Source organism: Lagopus muta, chromosome 1, assembly GCF_023343835.1.
Source record: "Lagopus muta isolate bLagMut1 chromosome 1, bLagMut1 primary, whole genome shotgun sequence".
Taxonomy (NCBI): domain Eukaryota; kingdom Metazoa; phylum Chordata; class Aves; order Galliformes; family Phasianidae; genus Lagopus; species Lagopus muta.
In genome coordinates, this window is record NC_064433.1 from 109,059,369 (window position 1) to 109,077,355 (window position 17,987).

Here is a 17,987-nt window from a genome sequence, read left to right on the forward strand (position 1 = left end):
CAAGACAGTGATTTTAAAACATTTTTTATTTAAATATTAAATAAAACACAGACTAATCATTTTGGTGTACATCTCTCATTTTAACATAAGAAATAAAATGATTGTTCAGTCATGATAAAAAATAAACTATACATCTTAATTAAACCAATCATGTAGTGTCTTTAAATACCCTATTGCATTGCAGTCTGCAGAACAGCACTGTCAAGATATCTACAAAACAAACAAAAAAACCACCAAAACCCAAATTTTTTAAAATGACCTCTTTCTGTTCCAGCAAGAAATCCAAAGAGGTTCTACAGCAATTGGAAAAAAAAAAAAAAAATACTATGAAAGTAAAGTGCTTGTCATTGCTTAGGACAGGAAACAAAAGAATCTGTGGCCTTTTGATCCATGGCATTTAAACAGAACAAATATCAAAGAGGAAAAAAATCTGTGTTTTCAGTCTGTGCGCTACCCCTTACAAAACTGAAGGCAAAGTTGCTGCTTTGTGACGTTCTGGCTTCTTCTCACCCTCCTCTCCAGCCATCTCCATGTTCATTTGGTTGGGTTTTTTTGTTATTGTTTGCTTTTTTTGTTTTTAAATCACTATAATTTAAAGTGAGACTTTGGTGTTTTCTCTGCTGCAAGGCACCGCTCATTCAGATATTCTACTCAAGCAATTTTCTCTCATGTTGAAGCTTCCAGACCACGTAGCTGCAGCAGCAAACTGGAGATGCACCAGTATAGACAAACTGATACTACACACAGATAAAGAGGTTGTTTATGGAGAGCCACAGACAAAGCCACGTGACATCTTCAGCCATTCCTACTCCCATTAATTAATCTGGTCAATCTTTGGCTTTTTTTAATTAAAAAAAACAAACAAAAAAAACCAAAAAACAAAAAACAGGTATCTATATTATTTGTAAATGTGTAATACTGCAGGTTGCACAAAGCCAAGGTAACTTGAAGGCACCCTGTGTCACACGAGGGAGATGGGTCCTTGAAGCATTTAGACAAAATGCAGCTATTTCCTGAATGCAACTTCCAGCTGAACTGGCTCACTGTTTGCTCACCTGCTTCTAAAGCTGGAACACCCTGCCCTACTCACTGCTGTAAGGGCATGGCTTGGGCTCCCCTCTACACCTAAGCACATCTTCTATTGACAGCAACAGAAGTCATGCTCTGCCTTGGGAGGGAGCTGGGGTTATACCAGAAACACAATAGAAGCTTATTACAAAATATAAAAAATAACTAGTGTTACATAGTTTTCTGCTTCCTATTTATATACATATACAGCATTAAAAACCATACAAAAAAAAACCAAAAACCTACCTAATCCAAAACCTCATTTTGCTAATATGCTAAAAACAAACCAGCCAAAAACAAACACCCAAAGATTGTGCTGTTTTACTTGCTTTTAATACAGTTTTGTTCAGAAATAGCTGTACTCTGTTAAAGCAGAATTCTGTTCTAGCCTATTCCTTTTGTCTTTGTCAGTATATAATTATAACCTCAATATTGCACATTTCCCCAAGAGTCAGTTCTATTTGGACCCTGATAATGAAATGCATAAAAACATAATTAGCAGCGGAAATAACAATGTGCAGCGCTAAGAAATACCCTTCAGACAACTCTGTAGGCAATCTCCAGGAGGGCTTTTTAAAAGGAAAATGCTTCCCATCACCCCACCGGTAATAAGAGCTCCCTCCTCGGTGCCTCTGCAGGAATACAAAAAAACCTCAGCATTTATCAAAAGAGACCAAAAGATTATTTAGACCAACAGAATACATGCATGTGTGCATGTGCTTACACACACACACACACACACACACACACACACACACACACCAGCCCTGCAGAACACCAGACAGTCTGTAATTTAGATCCTGATATCAAAGGATGCATTTTCAAGAGATTACTTGCTTCTGTGCTAATTAGAATGCTGTTTGGTTGTTGGCTTTTCTTTTTCTTAAAAAAAAAGGTTTTCTAGCTGACATCAAGCAGAAAGTTCACAGTTTTCATTTAAAGTATACATATCTGGGAGATGCGGAATGGGGATGTTGGTTCCTTTAAAACAAAATGAGTGTTAACAGGAGGAAAAAAAAAAAAACAACCCCACAAATGGCAATGCTTCCATTTTTGTCTTCTATGAATGCATAATGTTGCATGCCACTGGTTTTCTGTTTATTTTCTTTAAAAGAGGTAATCATCTTCACAAACCCATAAATGAATATTGTGAAAGAGGGAGGCTCTGGTCCCTTCTTTGAAAAGCCTCTCCCTGCTGTGTCACCACTACCGACAGCTGCTAATCTTGCATAACAGCAGAGCTGTATTGGTCTGACTTGAGTACAGTACCGAAGACTTCTTCCCCAACCACATCCCTCCCTGTCCCCACAAATGCCCCACCCATCTTCCCCCATCATTATTTTTCCTTTTAAAAAAAAAAAAAAAGTTTCTATTCGTATTTGTTCAGTGCAAGAATAGTAGAAGCAAAAAGACATACATATTGCTTGTTTCAGTTCTATAAAGTTGCTAGCTTTCGGAGCCAGACAGCCTCTTCACATACTTCAAAATTTATTGCTTCTGAGAGTCACTCATCCACACAACACCAGCCAGCCACGGACCTATGCATGCCATGGAACAGCGGTGCAAGTTCTTTGTAAAAAGAGCAGCGTGAGCTGTAGCAGCCAGAGCTCTCATTTGACCAGGACAAACTTCCCTAGCTGGTTGGAAGTCAAGTCCTCCATCTCACAATCCCCGTGCTGCAAAGCGACAGCATCGTAGCTCGGAGACTGAGCAGAGAAACTCTGTTGCTGAGAGAAGGTGGTGCCGACCGGAGAGACGTTGCTGCTGATATACAGGTGAGTGTCTAGGAGGTGAGCTGCTGAGGACACCGGTGACACGCTGACACCAAAGAAATGAGGTTGGAGCAGTTGGCTGTTGCCAGCAAAGGCCAGCTCAAATGAGTTCTCTCTTTGTAGCTCTGACAACAGAAGAGAATTGGAGGCTTTGCAGGTACCTGCGTTATCAGAGGGGGGGAGGCCATTTGTCGCAGATGCTTGAGAAGTCTGGGGACAAGCTGGCTGGAGTAGCTGGTGATGCTGAAGCTGGAGTATTCTGAACAAAGTCCAAGGATGGAAGATGTTAACTCACAATGCTAGAAAGGCTTCAAGTTTTCCTTCCTACTATCTCCTGCCCCTACCTTTACTCCCGATTCTAACTTTCCCCTTCATTTCCTCCTTTCTGAGGAATCTCACCCTACCCAGACAGTACGATTAAAGTGACTGCCATGCCAGATCAGCATGTTTTCTCTTGGTTTTTCCCCACACTGAAGCTAGAAACTACCACTAGAATTTTATCTGGCCATAATTTGGCCAGCTAATAGTAGATGTTTTATAGACAATGTATGCAGATAGACCGGATGCTCTATTTTCCATCTTGCTTCTATGGGAATGAAGAGGTGCCATTGCACACGACATTTGAGGCCACTGGACTGTGCCTCTTTTGTGGGCTGTAACTTTTCCAAATTACAAGGTCTCATTTCCTTGCCATGGGACAATTACAGGAGGCAGAAGAGGAAAGAAATAATTCCCAAACCTAACAAAGAAAAACACAGCTTGCAATGGAGAAAAGTAATGTTTTCCCCCACAGCACCAAACTGCTTCTCTGTCCAGTGACCTCCAAATACTTGGACATGGAGCTTTTTAAGCGGAAACGCACGTCCTATGTTACACGTGCCAGTGCAGGAACCCACAAAGAAAGCTAAACAGTTTAGCTGCTGCCACACAGCAAAGCTGAGAGGAAAGTGACCAAACTCCCCAACCCATTTTGCTGCATTTACTCCTCCTCCTTTGCCCTTAACCAAAACAACCCCAAGAAAAATAGCAAAACTCCTCTAGGTCAGCTTCTCACCTCTGCTGTTGTAGCACTTCCTCCAGAAGGTTTCTTCCCTCTCTGTTGCTCCCACTGCTGCTGTAGATGCAGGTGTTCGGCTGTGCGTGTTGGAAAGGGCTCATGGCACTCCTTGCTGCCCGAGATGAGGAGGACTGACACACCTGCCGAGCAAAGCCTTTGATTTTATTCAAGCCGAGAAACCCTTTGGCTCGAGCGTTCTTCCGCAGCTGCTGCCTAAAAGCCTTCAAGCCTGTGGGACATGAGGAGAAGAAATGCACTTTAATCCTTCTTAGCATTTGACTGAGAGCCTACTTTACAGATCAGCCTTTCTGGGCAGCTGCTTTCATTTACGTGAGCACTGCACTGGAAGAAACCGTGATCCTTCAGTTTACGTTTGTATCTCTGCTTGATGGACAGAGTAAAATTGATGTGATGGAACAGGGTTTGGGACAGCTGCACTCTTGTTTAGATGGACATATACGGAGCAAAGGACAAAGCTGCTATAAAACACGATGAGCATTCCGTATTTTAGGAGAAGGGTGGAGCTTGCCATCCCACTCACAGCAGCAGAAACATCTTCATGGGCATGCCGAAGCTGTATGCGACAGCCTCCCAACCTCAGCACCCTCCTCAGGAACCACAAGTACATGAGGCAGAATATCCAGGCAGCCTCAGTGTAATCCCAACACAGGCAAGAAAGCGACCCTTTTCTAGTAGCAACTACAAGGGTGCTTTATTGCTGGGATATTGCAAGGAAGGAGTTACCTTGAGTTAATGAGGTATCAGATGCTCGTCTTCCTTCTTGGAAGCTGACAGGCAGGAGAGAAGCACCTCCCATGCAGCCCTGGGCTTGTAACACCGGAGCGTCAGACTGAGAAGCTAGGAAGGGTGATGTCATCCTAGCTGTGGCTGGGCTCCCCGTCATTACTTGACCTGCCAAACAGTTGCTCAGGGCCACTGAGCTGTCATTTGAAGATGAAGTAAGGCAGCTGTCTGAACTAGTTCCCTCTGTGGGGCTTGCTGAGGAGGAAATGACTATACCTGCAGAGGGGAAGGAAGGACAGAAAGAGCATTCCCAAGATGAGTACAGGAAGGAACAAACGTGACATCAGAGCATTCTGCCCACCTACACTGGCACTAATAAGCAGCTGCAAGTCAGAGAGATGTCCAGCAACTTACGCTGTCACAGGGCCTGACTCCAGTACATGGTCACTGACAAATAACCTATGTTGGGCTCCTGCCCAGCTGGCAGAGCTCTGCCAATAACTCTCAGACATGCAACATTTTCTAGCATGAAAGTTCCAACATAAGATATTTCTTTTGTGAGCATTTTTGTTTGCTTACTTAGTTCAAGGGGTCTGGATGTGTACCCAATACAGTTAGATACAGTTAGCCATGACTTTTTTTTCCCCAAGTCAAGCATAACACCATACACACAGTAAAACAGTGGAAACAAACAGAGAAGAGTTATGTCCCGCTTGTGAGAATGCCCCCTCTGAAAGATCTAGATGAAATATAACAGTACTGTGTCTCCTCCTGAAGGGCCATGCTTATTTATGAGAAGTCAGAACTAGAGGGGGCAGAGTAGAGACCTCTTCTCTGGGTTTTCCTACTTCAGTCAAGTTAAAAATCAGCACATACCCTCAGGAATTTTTCTGCTATGGCACACCTTCTCCATCATTTTCCTCTAACTAAGGACAACCGTCATTGCTCCCAGACTTACATGGAGGGGCATGCTGATAGAAGTGAGTGACTTCAGCCAGCGTGTGCCTCCGGCTGGTGTTGCTAGGGATGCGGATGGGGTGGTCGTACGCCTTAATTTCATCTTCCAGCTCCTTCTCTTGCCTCACTTCTTCACTAATGGTGGTCTCCAATAGGCTGCTGGGGGAGATGGAGCGATTTCGAAACAGCCCGTTGAAGTTGGGATCCACAGGAAAAAACACAGGCTGCAAAACACGTCAATTCAGAGATTTATTTTCTCTATGTTTTGATGCTCTTCAGAGCCCTGTGGTGTGTCCTCAGAAGGTGTACTGTTTGAGAAGCTACTACAACACCATGCCCAAGTGCCAAAAGATTCAAGGGAGAGAACAACTATCACGACCTCTATCTTTTTTAGATCAACAGAACAATTTAAAAACAAACAAGAAAACCCACAACAGAAAAGGCGGTTACACACAGTTCAGCTTAGAACACCCACCTGTAATGGATTATTCACATCACAGTCCATTTCTGCCTGCAAAGATGGTTGAATCAGACTCTGAGGTTGCTGGTAAAGCAGAGATGATCGCAGGGTTTCACTAGTGAGACCGTCCTGAGGCATCTGAAGGCAGAGAGAGATGCACAGAAGCCATCACATACACTGCTGTTCCACGTGATTCTTCAAATATTGCAGGTTCAAGGAATTTTAGAGACACCTTCTGTGCAAGCCTTCTCCATGCACTTTCTATCAAAATTAACAAAGCTACTCTTTCAGTGCCAACACAAACACAAAGTACTTCTCCTAAGTCAGACTATTAAACCGCCAGGACAATTTGAAAAGGCACCCAAGCACAATTAAAAGGGGGTAGGGGCTAGGAAAAGTCAGAAGAAACACACAAACTGAATCATGGAGTATTTCTGAGGATCCTACAGGGCATATAACAAAAGAGTAACTGATCCGTGCCTGAGAAGGCAAATTTCCACGAGAAGCCTGAGAATCTGGCTCATTACTGACTTGCACCAGAGGCAAACTATTCTCTGGATCATGCTCTACAGACAGTTAGTACTCAATCAATCAGCATCCTGCTGAAGAATAGTAGCCTGTCCTATCAAAGGACACAATCGGTTCTCAAAAGCCTCAAAGCTGCAATCTTTTCTGCCATAGAAAGCGGCAGAAAAGAGCCCACAGATACACCCTCCCAGGTAAACAACATCCTTCCTTACCTCAGCATTGCTGATCTCGGAGCTCCTTGGCCTTTGCTGACGGCCAGTTGCTGGACGACTCGATAGCTGGCTGCTTCGATACTCCTTGAGGCGCTCCAAGAGCAGGTAATAAATGGCAGCAAAGTGGTTGTAGCTGCTGTTCTGTAAAGACTAGAATACAAAGAACCCCAGTTACACATAACTCAAGATACGCAGCCACAACTCATTATTAAGACTTCGTAATTGTGTACTCAACAAAACAAGTGAAAACTCAGAAGGGCAGGGAAGATTCTACTACACTGTGAAACTGCATCAAGGCTAGTCACTGAACAATATACATGACTGCACCACTGGCATTCTGGCAGTCACTGAAAACACTGTGAAAGGACAAGCACTGCTCACCTCAACAGTTCTCTGCCTGTCAATGCCAAGCGTTTGCATGATCCCAAGGACCTGCTCATTGTAGTCACCCAGGTTGGAGTTATAGTTTTGCATGGAGAAGGACAAGGACTGTTGCTGTCGAAGGGATGGGTCAGCTTGCATCCACTTGTGCTGCTTTATTTGGGAAATGGTTATTCGCTTTGTCGGGTCTACGACTAACATCCGTCGGATTAGTGTTTCACAGTCTAGATGACAAAGATAAACTCATGAGCAAGGAGTAAAAAGGCCAGTTCAGACCCAGGCATTTGCTAAGAAACTTTCCCACCACCAGGATTTGACGCCTGTGAAAACAGGAATTAAAAGTTTTCTGAACAGCTGATGCAGAGTCTGACTGCTAAATATCCAAACCAGCACAAGAGCAGTACATATTTCATAGAAGCAACGTGTCACTGAACAAAATGGCACTGTATTGGCTAAAAGTAGGTTTCAGTTTGCCCTCTACCTTGCAAGGGGGCTAATTTTGAGTGGATGTAGGTTTAACTATGGTACATCCACTTGAAATAGGTTAGGATTTACAAAGAACTACTGTACATGTTAAAATATGAACTCCTGGTCCAAGCATACTGCTTATTTGTTTACTGCCAGGGAATTAAAGTCATACATAGCTAAAACTGATCAAGATCAGACTTTAGAAGATATTATTCCATTGAAGAGAGGCATATTCATTTGTTTTCAAATCCTAATCGGAGAGAGCTGATAATACCTCTCAGCTCCTCTTTCTCACCGGACTGTCCAAGTGCAAGCATTCAAGAAACAGTGCTAAGCTTCACTATTTCTGCTCTCCTTGGCAGCAAAGCCACACTGAAACGTACCCTTTCTGCATAGTTTGAATATCTCAGAACTACACCCACCTCAGCATTGCAGGCTAGTCTCATTAAAAGCTTGTTTTCTCTCTTTTGTGAGTGATTGTTTCTACAGCCAGGGCTTCAATTTTTGTAATCTAAAGCAATACTCTTAAGAAATGAAATGAGAGCTTTTTAGATACACCATAAAGTAGACCTCAGAAAAAGAAACCACCTACAATCAGCCCCTGATCTTAAGTGCTGCCCTACAGAAATTACTGGACACAAAGACAAGGTGATTGCCAGCTGCAGAACCATCTGGACACTGCCTCAAGAAAGAACAGGACAGCTATTCCTTTACTCTCAGTTCCTTTTCTAACATTAAGAATCTGAAAACAAAGTACCTTCAGACATGAAGTATGGGATGCGGAACCGCCCCTCTAGCACTCTTTGCCTCAGAGTTGGTAAATTGGGTCCATCAAAAGGCAGAGAACCACAGACAAGGACATAGAGCACCACTCCAAGGCTCTGTCAACAGAGAACAGCACAGAGTATGAGTGATTCCAATAGAAACAATGGTTTTCAAAGCTCACAGTCCATAACAAAGTGTGAAACGGAATTCCAAAGGAATATCACACTCACCCATATGTCAAGGTGAGGTCCTTCATACTCCTTGCCTTCAAAAACTTCTGGAGCTGCATAGGGTGGGCTTCCACACCATGTGGAGAGTGGCTCTCCTGACTTGTAGAAGTTTCCAAAGCCAAAGTCTGGAAGGAAAGTAGAAGTCTGGTGTAAGACATCACTCAGCCACATGCAAACTGTTTAGAAGTAGCAGAAAACAGAGGGAAGGAAGCAGGTGTTTTGCTTTGCTTTCTGCATACCTATTTGAGCTATTCTCTTTTGTCTAGAGGATATATTCGGAGAAATATCAGTAACGTTCACTTTCAGTTACTCCAAATACATTTATGAGATTATGCTAAGGAGGCTGAATTTGACCACATGCCTAACGCCATTTATAGAGTAACCAGGCATTTCTCATTACCTGCTAATTTGATATTCATATTAGCATCTAGCAGAAGGTTCTCTGTTTTGAGATCCCTGTGCACTATGTGGTGGCTGTGACAGTATTCCACTGCTGAAAGAATCTGCCAGAACTTCTTCCGTGCTTCGCTTTCGCTCAAGTGCCCATTGGAGGTCAGATGATCTGCAAGACAAAAGAGTCACAAGAGTTAGAAATACCTGAAAAATGATTCTGTAGACTTCCAAATGCTGCACTTGCTGTTTGACAGCTGACAACAGCGACTCTGGGTTTTTAATCCAAACAGATATTGCTCAGGAATGACAACAGTATGGCCACCAGCTTTAAATCTAAAGAACTGTGAGGTACTGCCATGAGAACTTACCAAACATTTCTCCATTCTTAGCGAACTCAGTAACAATGTAAAGCATGTCCTTTGTCTCCATAACCTGCCAAGACACGAGAGGACATGCTTAAAGAAACACAGACCTCTGCAGTTACTTTCATTTCCCTAAAACTATTCTCAGATATATTGGTTCAGTTATTTATCTGCCACAGTAGCTGGCAGTAAAGACATCTAATTTTGCATTGCAATGTTCCTTCCTAGCAAACTGGTAATGAAAAAGATAACCAATCAATGCTTCTGTGCCTACAACATACAATGGCTTCCCATGGTATTGTTCCTCTTACCATTATGATGCCACGTAATCTCCATAAGATAACTGACGAGCATTTCATGATTTTATGTACTTCCCTGAATTCCCTTTTTGGTTAAAATATGCATATGCAGGTTTCCAACTCATTGGACTTATTTTGAACACACAAGGACACAAAGCTCACTTAAAGCCATCTTTGTTTCACACCTAGCATGCACTCAGATCAGGAGATACCTGCAACTCAGACAATTAACAAGTGTTACCAAACACCCCACTCCCATTTGGTGCTGGCTGGGGGCACAGCAAGCCTCCCATGTGAGTGAAAAAAGGTAGTTGTTGGTGTTACTGCAGTGCTTGAGGCACATCAACAGCTGTCACTGGGCTGCTCAACATTCAACTACCAACCCTGTGCAAAACCATGCAAAACAGTGATTGTCAGAGGAAGCTGACACATCTTTGGAGGAAAAAAAAAAAAAAAAGCAAAACTAAACCCAAACAAAACTGAGCATTTTGGAATTCATCTTCATTTACTAAGCCACATCTCTTAAATGTCACATTTCAGCTTTCAGAAATATAACCTTTCCCTGGAATAGGACTCACAGGGAATCAATATTTTGTTTGGGAAGCAGGAGGCTCGCAACATATTAACAATCAAACAAGAGTCGATACTACTTCAAAGGCTGCAATTTCCAGCTTCCTAACACATAACCTTTTTTGGATACTCTTGTCCTTCCCTCTACAAGTACACACAGACACAAAATGAAAACAAACAAGAAAGGAGCAAAGGAAGAGAGGTTCCCAGTTTAAAAAACCGAAGGAAAGTGTTCTGGGATAAATGCCAGCTGGATGAAATTAAGACGCCGTGCTGAAACTAAAACAATGATGAAATAATACAAGAACACACACCCTACGTTGGTATGCCATCTAATTCCATCCCTGCTTCTCAGCCTCCACCAAACAGGTAAAGCATCAGTTACAGCAACAAAGAGAAGAAAACTTTGCTGAAAAGAAATTATGGTCCACTACCAACGTCATTTGCTCAATCAAGTGAAGTGGTTCAACTAGATGGAATTTAACCTGCTTTTCTAACAGCTTCCAAACAGTATTTTCACCCGCATCATTCCACCGAAATGAAATCAACAGAACTGTTAGAATGTTTTGGCATATCCTATGGGCAGCAATGACGTCAGACGGTAACGCAAAAATCATTTTTGTTCGGATGGTTTAATACTGTAAACAGCAAAGCAATTCACGCGTGTCAAGGTGTTGAAAAACAATGCCTTGCCTAAACACCTGTTCTACAGGCTCCTCAGCCTTACACGTTTCAAGCAAGGAGAATGTTAATTAAGCCAACCAACCCAACGGTAAGATAACAGCTTGACAGTTGTGCGTACAACAGCGCACACAATTTCAGACCTGCTGCTTCATTTCTTAATCCATTCCTCTCCCCCTCTGTCCTTCTGGCCAGGTGCAGAAAGACCGTGATGCCTCATCTTCTTAAATCCGCATGGCGTTATTTAAGATGATTAAGAGGAACATACACCAAACGCTAATTGGATCAAAGACTCCAAATTTGCAAGGCAGCCCTCGCTCACTAGGCAGCTGCCACTCTGCCTGCTGCACCACACGTTTGTGCAGAAGCTTACTTTTACTGTTCTAATACCCTCCAAAAGGCAAAAGCAAAAGCGCAGAAACTGAATGAATCCAAATCAGAATTCAACACCTTGAAACTCCACAAAGGAAAAGATCTTTTAAACTTATTTTCAAAACTATGCGAACTGGAACAGAAAAACCAAAACGGGTCATTTCCTCATATATTCTACAATATTGATATTTCCAAGTCTTTTCTTTTTGAGTTTATTCATTGCTGAATTTGCTTTCACTTATGGCAAGCCCAGCTTTTGTGCCTGCTACTCTGCTGCCCTTAGAGAGTTTAAGTCCTCCTCATATCAAAAGCACGCGAGAAGTCCCAGTCTTCCAAACATACAGAAGAGGAGCTTGGAAGGCAAGTTAACTCTACAAGTTCTGACAACCTGTTCCTTGATCTGAAACAAACTTTTTTCACTTTCCCAAGTCTTCTTTCACTGTTCTGTCAAGAAACTGACAAGCGTACCAGAATGATAACTTTAAACGAACAAAACCCCCACTTTACATGAGCTTTAGTCTCCAAAAACTCTTTCAGTTCGCATTCTCGCTGCAAACACTTCATGCAAAGCCAAATGCAAGAGGACAGCATATCTCATCTGCATGCCGTGCTTCAAAGCTGACCTCTTACCTGATAGAGTTTGATAATGTGGGGGTGATTCAAAAGCTTCATTATCTGCACTTCTCTATAAATCTTCTCCAGATTGCTGGGGTCTAACCTTGTTTTGTCTATTATTTTTATCGCGACCTGCAGGTTAAAAAAAATAATAGTAATCACATGAAACAGCTGCTGGCATTACAAAGAAGGTACGCTTCTTACGATGGGGAGAGAAAGAGCACGACCCCAAAACACCACACGCAAAACCACGCACAGGCTCACAGAACACACGTAAGGTGGACTTTAGATACGGTCTGGCCAAAGCTGATGGTGTTTTCCCGAGCTGCTCCAATCGCATGCAACACAACGAAGGGAACTACGGAAGGGCAGCGCTGGATGGAATTCGGTAAATCTTTTAATCCAGCGAAAAACACGTTCTTGTAAGGGAGTATTTATTTTTTTTCTTCTAGGAGAGGGCGATAGGGACACGCAGTGCCACACCGCTGCTGCACGGCCGCGGGGAAACGCTCTGCAAACGAACACGGCGAGTTCTTTGTTCTTGGAGCGAAGCAACGGGACGGGGTGGTCCCGCGGGGAGCCAACGGGGGGCTCCAACACCCTCGTGGGACCCTCCTGACACGTGCAAAGCCTTCAGAGGGTGCGAGGGTTTCCGCGGCTGGGACTCGCAGAGAGGGAGGCACTCGGCAGCTCTCTGCGAACGGCGGGCTCCGCTTTATTTCTACGCTACATCTATAGGTAAAGCGGAGAGAAACCCTCCAGCTCGGCCCCGTACCCACCTGGGTCTTGGTCACCCTGTGGCGGGCCAGCTTCACCACGGCGAAGTTGCCCTTCCCCAAGGTCCTCTCGATATCGTAGAAGCCGACCCGCAGGGGCCGCGGCTGGGCTGCGCTGGAAGCCGGCACTGAGGCGTACTCTGACATGATCACCATGGTTCAGGCGGGCGGCGGGCGACAGGGCACCGCGCCGCGACTCACCACGGCGGCGGCAGCATCGGCGCCGCCCCCGGGCGCTCGCAGCTCGCACGGGGACGGCGCGGCGGATCCCCCGGAGCCCAGCTCTTCCCCTTCGGCCTCGGGCGGCCGCTCCGCAACCGCCTCTACCTGGCGGGCTCTCTGTCGCCGCCGCGATGCCGGTGGCGGGGTGTGAGCGAGTGAGTGAGTGAGCGAGTGAGTGAGTGAAGGAGGGAGGGAGGGAAGGAGAGAGGGAGGAGGGAGTGTGCGCCGGGGGGCGGGCGGGCGGGAGCACGCGGGATGTCCCCCCGCCCCTCCGCCCCTCTCTCCGCCGCGCGGGGCCCCGCCCACCGCCGAAAGCCGAGAGCGGGGCCCATTGACGTCACTTTGACGCCAGAGAGACGCGCGCCCAGGCGCGAGGCTGAAGGAGAGCGAGACACCGCGCCGTTGCCAAGGAACGGGCGGCGCTGACGCGCGCGCTGATGGAGCCGTCGCCTGGGCGACGGGGGGGCGGTGACGTCAGGGCGGAGGGAGGCAGGGAGGGGGCACCTGGGTCTCCCGCACCCCCACCCCGTCCCCGCCCGAGGGGGGGGAGGAGGGGGGAAACGACTCTCTGCGCTCACGTGACGCCCTCCCGTCTCCCGCCGGGGTCGCCCCCTGCCGGCGCGCGCCTCGGCAGCCGTTAACCGCCTCCCCTCAGCGCCTCCCCTCCGCGCCCGCGATGCCGTGCCCGGAGCTCGACGGAGGCGGCGCCCCGTCTGGGGACCGGGACTCACGGGGTTGCCGTCCGCGGCTCTCTGGGAAAAATGTGGGTCCCCCGGCTGGGCACCAGCACGGAGGATGAAATGAAACAAAGAGCCCCTCCGTCTGCAGTCCTCTGGCCGATTATCGGCGCGGGCTGCCCAGGGAGGTGGCGGAGTCACCGTCCCTGGTGGCTTTCAGGATAGATGTGGCACTGAGTGACGCGGCTCAGAGCGCTCACAAGCACGGGCTGACGGTTGGACTGGATGGTCTTCAAGAACTTCCCAGCTGTAATGGTTCTGTGATCTGATACACCAGCAGGGCTGTCATCTAGGAACAAAACTTGGGAAGTGATTGCTTCTGCACGCTGAGGCTGTTCAAGGTTAAAACTGGACATCCAAAGACATTCCCCTCAAGGTCCATTGCCAGGCGCTGAGTGGCAGATACACTCTGTTAGAGCAAGTAGACGTTCTCTCTGCACACGCATAGTGACCAAACTTTGTACATTACCACTCAAATTCCAGCTTCACCCTGAAAATAAGTCTTGAGTGGTGCCTGCCTGATCAACAGACGTGATAACATCTGTTATTCAACTTAATCTTGGTTAGAGTCAGCCTAGGTTGTTCTTAGAGAAGTAGTGCTCCAGCTGGTGACTGGACCATACTGTCTTCTCCGCACTCCATCCTGGTGCATTCACTAGGTGCCACCTGGACTTGATGAGCTTGGAGGTCTTTTCTCACCTTAATGATTCCATGACTATGAGCGGACATAATGGTGATAGGTTGGATAGATGATCTTAGAGGTCTTTTCCAACCTTTTCCAACCTTAGTGACTCTATAATTCTATGGTCTCCTGGCCAGGATATAGTTTGTCTTGGTCTGAACTCTTTGATCACCACCATCAGTGGCATTCAGGACAAGTATGCCGGTCTTCCATCCAGAGGCAACTGGATCTGTCAGGCTTCTTGAAATAAAGAGATGCACAGCATGGCTGCAATCGACATGATGGTTTTCACCTCTAGCTGATGATTTTCTGGAACTCGTGATGAGAGATGGAGAGATGATGGTTCTCCATGAGTGATGTATAGAGAACTCAGGAGGGACTCACCTGGAGGACAAAAATAAATTTATCGTCAGGTTTTATTTATGGGTTTATTTTGTTTTGTTTTGTTTTTAATTTGTACTATGAAAATCCAGGGAGAAAAATGTGGTGGTGAGCTGCGTGTCATAAACATCCATGGGAGAGATCCAGCAGGACGTTTGTGAAGCAAACAGGATTTTGTCTGCTTCTCTTTTCTAATGAATTATGTATATGTATGCAGCACCAGTGAGGAAGCACTTCAAGTACTGTTTTCAGTTTTGGGCCCCTCACTACAAGAATGACGTAGAGGCCCTGCAGTGTGTCCAGAGAAGGGCAATGAAGCACTGAGGGATCTGGAGCACAAATCTGATAGGGAGCAGCTGAAGGAACTGGGATTGTTCAGTATGGAAAAGAGGAGGCTCAGGGGAGACATTATTGCTCTCTACAACAACCTGAAAGGAGGCTGTGGTGAGGTGGGAGATGGTGTCTCCTCCCAGGTAACAGTGATAGGATGAGAGGGAATGGCCTCGGGTTGCACCAAGAGAAGTTTAAGATTAGATATTAGGAATAGCTTCTTCTCAAAAGGAGTGTTGAGGAAGTGGCACAGGCTGCCCAGGGAGGTGTGGAGTCATCGTCCCTGGAGGTGTTCAAGAGCTGTGTGGATGTGGCACTGAGGTTTGCAGGCATGGTGATTTCCAACATTTTTGATTCTATGATTCTATATTGCTTTCATTACCTACAGCTACCTGGGTGCTAGCCCTTTGAGAGGCCAGTTGTGCTGCAGGCTCCTTCATCTAGAAGCATGGAGATGTAACATCTGAGCACCTGCAGGGCTTGAAATGGAGGTGGGAGAGACCTGTGGCTTGCTGAGCTGTTGTCCAGCAGTGTGAGGAAGGAGCTGCTAAGGTGAAGGCAATAGTATGACCCAGGCAGGTCACGGGGCTGCTGTGCCGTTCTATGGGAGGAGGGAATAGCATAGAACAGGCTATTGCAACATTCAATTAGCACTTACATGGTGCTTGGTATAACTCACACGAAAAGCTGACTTATTATTATTAAGCTAACAGTGTATTCTCCATGGAGCTTATGAAGAGGAGGTGACGCACAAACAGCATATATAGTAGCAACTGCATGTGAACAGTGCCCCAGGAGTTATAAAGAAAAAATTACCTTAATAATGGTTCCTCTGCTGTGGTGGGATTTTGCTCCCTTTAATTATAGTTGCTGTTTTCATTTCAAATTGATTAAGTGTTTTAGTCTGGCAAACAGAACCAGTCTTTTTAGAAAGAACACACAAGAAGGACAGCCCCAGGTGGGAAAGTAACATTTTTTTTCTTTTTAAAAGACTCATGATTTTTCTTCCTCCCAAATGGGAAGAAGTGATCGGGGATTTGGTGCTCTAAGACACAGCAGTCACCTGTGCCATGGGACGGCCTGGAGACTGTAACGCTGCATCAGAGGGTTACACTGAAGAGAATCCAGGGTTTAAATTATCTGCATTAGATGAAAGAGGCAAGAAAAACGGGAATCGTTCCTGTCTGCAGAAGATATTTAAGTGGATTTGCAGTCCCTAGCCCAGAGGACGGGGTACACGGAGCTTCTGCAGTGGAACGGGGGTACATATGGTTTTCAAGAGTAATCATGCTGATGTATGATTCATTGAGAAATAAAGACGTCCTGCATCTATCGCACTCAGCAGCCTTTCATATTTAACTTCTATTTTCATGCATAACGGTCACGACAGTTTCCGTCGGTGCTGCTCAGAAGTTGCACAGTTTTGCTAGCATCATAATTAAGTTGTTTTTCTTCCACTTTTGCTATGAATCGATACTGTCTAGGCACTATGAACCTGTTACGTGAGCCCATTTTACCATCCTAGAGACGCTAGTGCAAGGAAAGGCAATGCTTTTGCAATGCCTGCTTTAACACTTCTGCTGCCCTCTGGTGTTTTGGATAGCCTGAGTGAGGAATCATTTCTCAGAAACATCCGTGGTCGGCAGAGGTGTAATTATGGGGCTGGCTTGTACGTAAGGAGGGTAGGAAAACAAGCAAAGTGGAGAGACACTTCCCAAAGTGTCTCCACAAGGATGTTCCTCTGAGTTCCCAAGAAAAGGGAGAGTCTGGGAGGACACAACTGCTAAGTTTTTCCATTGCAGTAGTCCTGTGCTCCCTCACTAAGGGTGGCATGGTCTACGGAGGGGAATATGTAAGACTTCCAGAACTCATCTCATAGATATTTCCAGCAATTCAACTTTTAGTCATTTCACTCAGCATTTTCTATCAGTTTCAAAACAGACAACAATAGGAACTTTCTTCACTTGAGGAAATAAAAACAAACAGAGAAACGAAAGCAATCCTTTCTGCCTGTATCACTCTCCACAGTTACAGTTAGCCTGTTTTACCATTATAGGATAGGGGTGCTGCTTGCAGGATAGCTGTATTTTTCTTTTTTCTTTTCTCTTTTTTTTTTTTTCAGAAAACACCAGTTGATTATTTTGAAAATCTGGTTTCTTGGGCTATTTTCAGTGTCCTGTTGTTCACACGGTGTAATTGAGTAAAACCTTGCGGAAGTCAATAGAGTTGCTCCTGGTAACATCAGTGTGAATCTGGCCTAGAAAAACACAAAATGGAAGGTGCCAAATTCCAGACAGTATAGTCACATTTGAAGTAAAGGAGATGACATAATCAGCTAAAATGTTTGTAGGCTTGCTTTAAAGACAAAGCGTTATCTTAGGAGGGGAAAAATAAGCATAAATATTTCTAATATAACTTCAAAGAGTCTTTGAATTTGAAAAAAACTGTGGCTGCAGCCGCAATTATAGCAAAAACACTCTTGACTTTCAAAGCTAGAATATTCTTACTGAGGCAACACAATAGTACCCAGGAATATATTTCAAACTGCTTGAATGTCTTTGGTCACAGTGTTGCATCACAGTTACATAATTACCACCACAACAATGAGCTTTTGCCATTAATGTTTATGACATTGCATTATTAATCAGGCATTTTACTGACCTAGTACATTGAGCTTGTCTTGCAGAACAAAGGTACGTGGGGCTCCTCTTCACCCTTCATCCTCGCCTAGGGCCATAAAACAGCTTTTTAAAGGCGCCAGGTATGTAGGGTTCTTTCCCAAAAAATAAAAAGCTACAAAATCCACCAGTAATACCAAGGCTTTGACTGTTCTTGTTTGCACTAAGGGAAGTACAAACACAGAACAAACAAGACAGTTGATGCCCTTGAGATTGTCTTTTATTGTCACTGGTTCCCTTCCGTATT

The 17,987-nt window shown here is 45.1% G+C and overlaps 1 protein-coding gene across 1 annotated transcript; it reads right to left on the reverse strand.

The window, feature by feature from the left end:
* Positions 1–306: 306 nt before the first annotated feature.
* Positions 307–13,120, reverse strand: SIK1 (salt inducible kinase 1). The gene is made up of 13 exons (XM_048955829.1): positions 12,714–13,120; positions 11,950–12,066; positions 9,404–9,467; positions 9,043–9,204; positions 8,643–8,767; positions 8,405–8,528; positions 7,180–7,403; positions 6,799–6,948; positions 6,074–6,196; positions 5,600–5,822; positions 4,642–4,917; positions 3,895–4,126; positions 307–3,099 (listed from the first exon to the last, which is right to left on the reverse strand). The coding sequence occupies exons 1-13, from the start codon at positions 12,864–12,866 to the stop codon at positions 2,679–2,681; spliced, it is 2,394 nt and encodes a 797-aa protein (XP_048811786.1). The 5' UTR covers positions 12,867–13,120; the 3' UTR covers positions 307–2,678.
* Between the last annotated feature and the right edge of the window lie 4,867 nt (positions 13,121–17,987).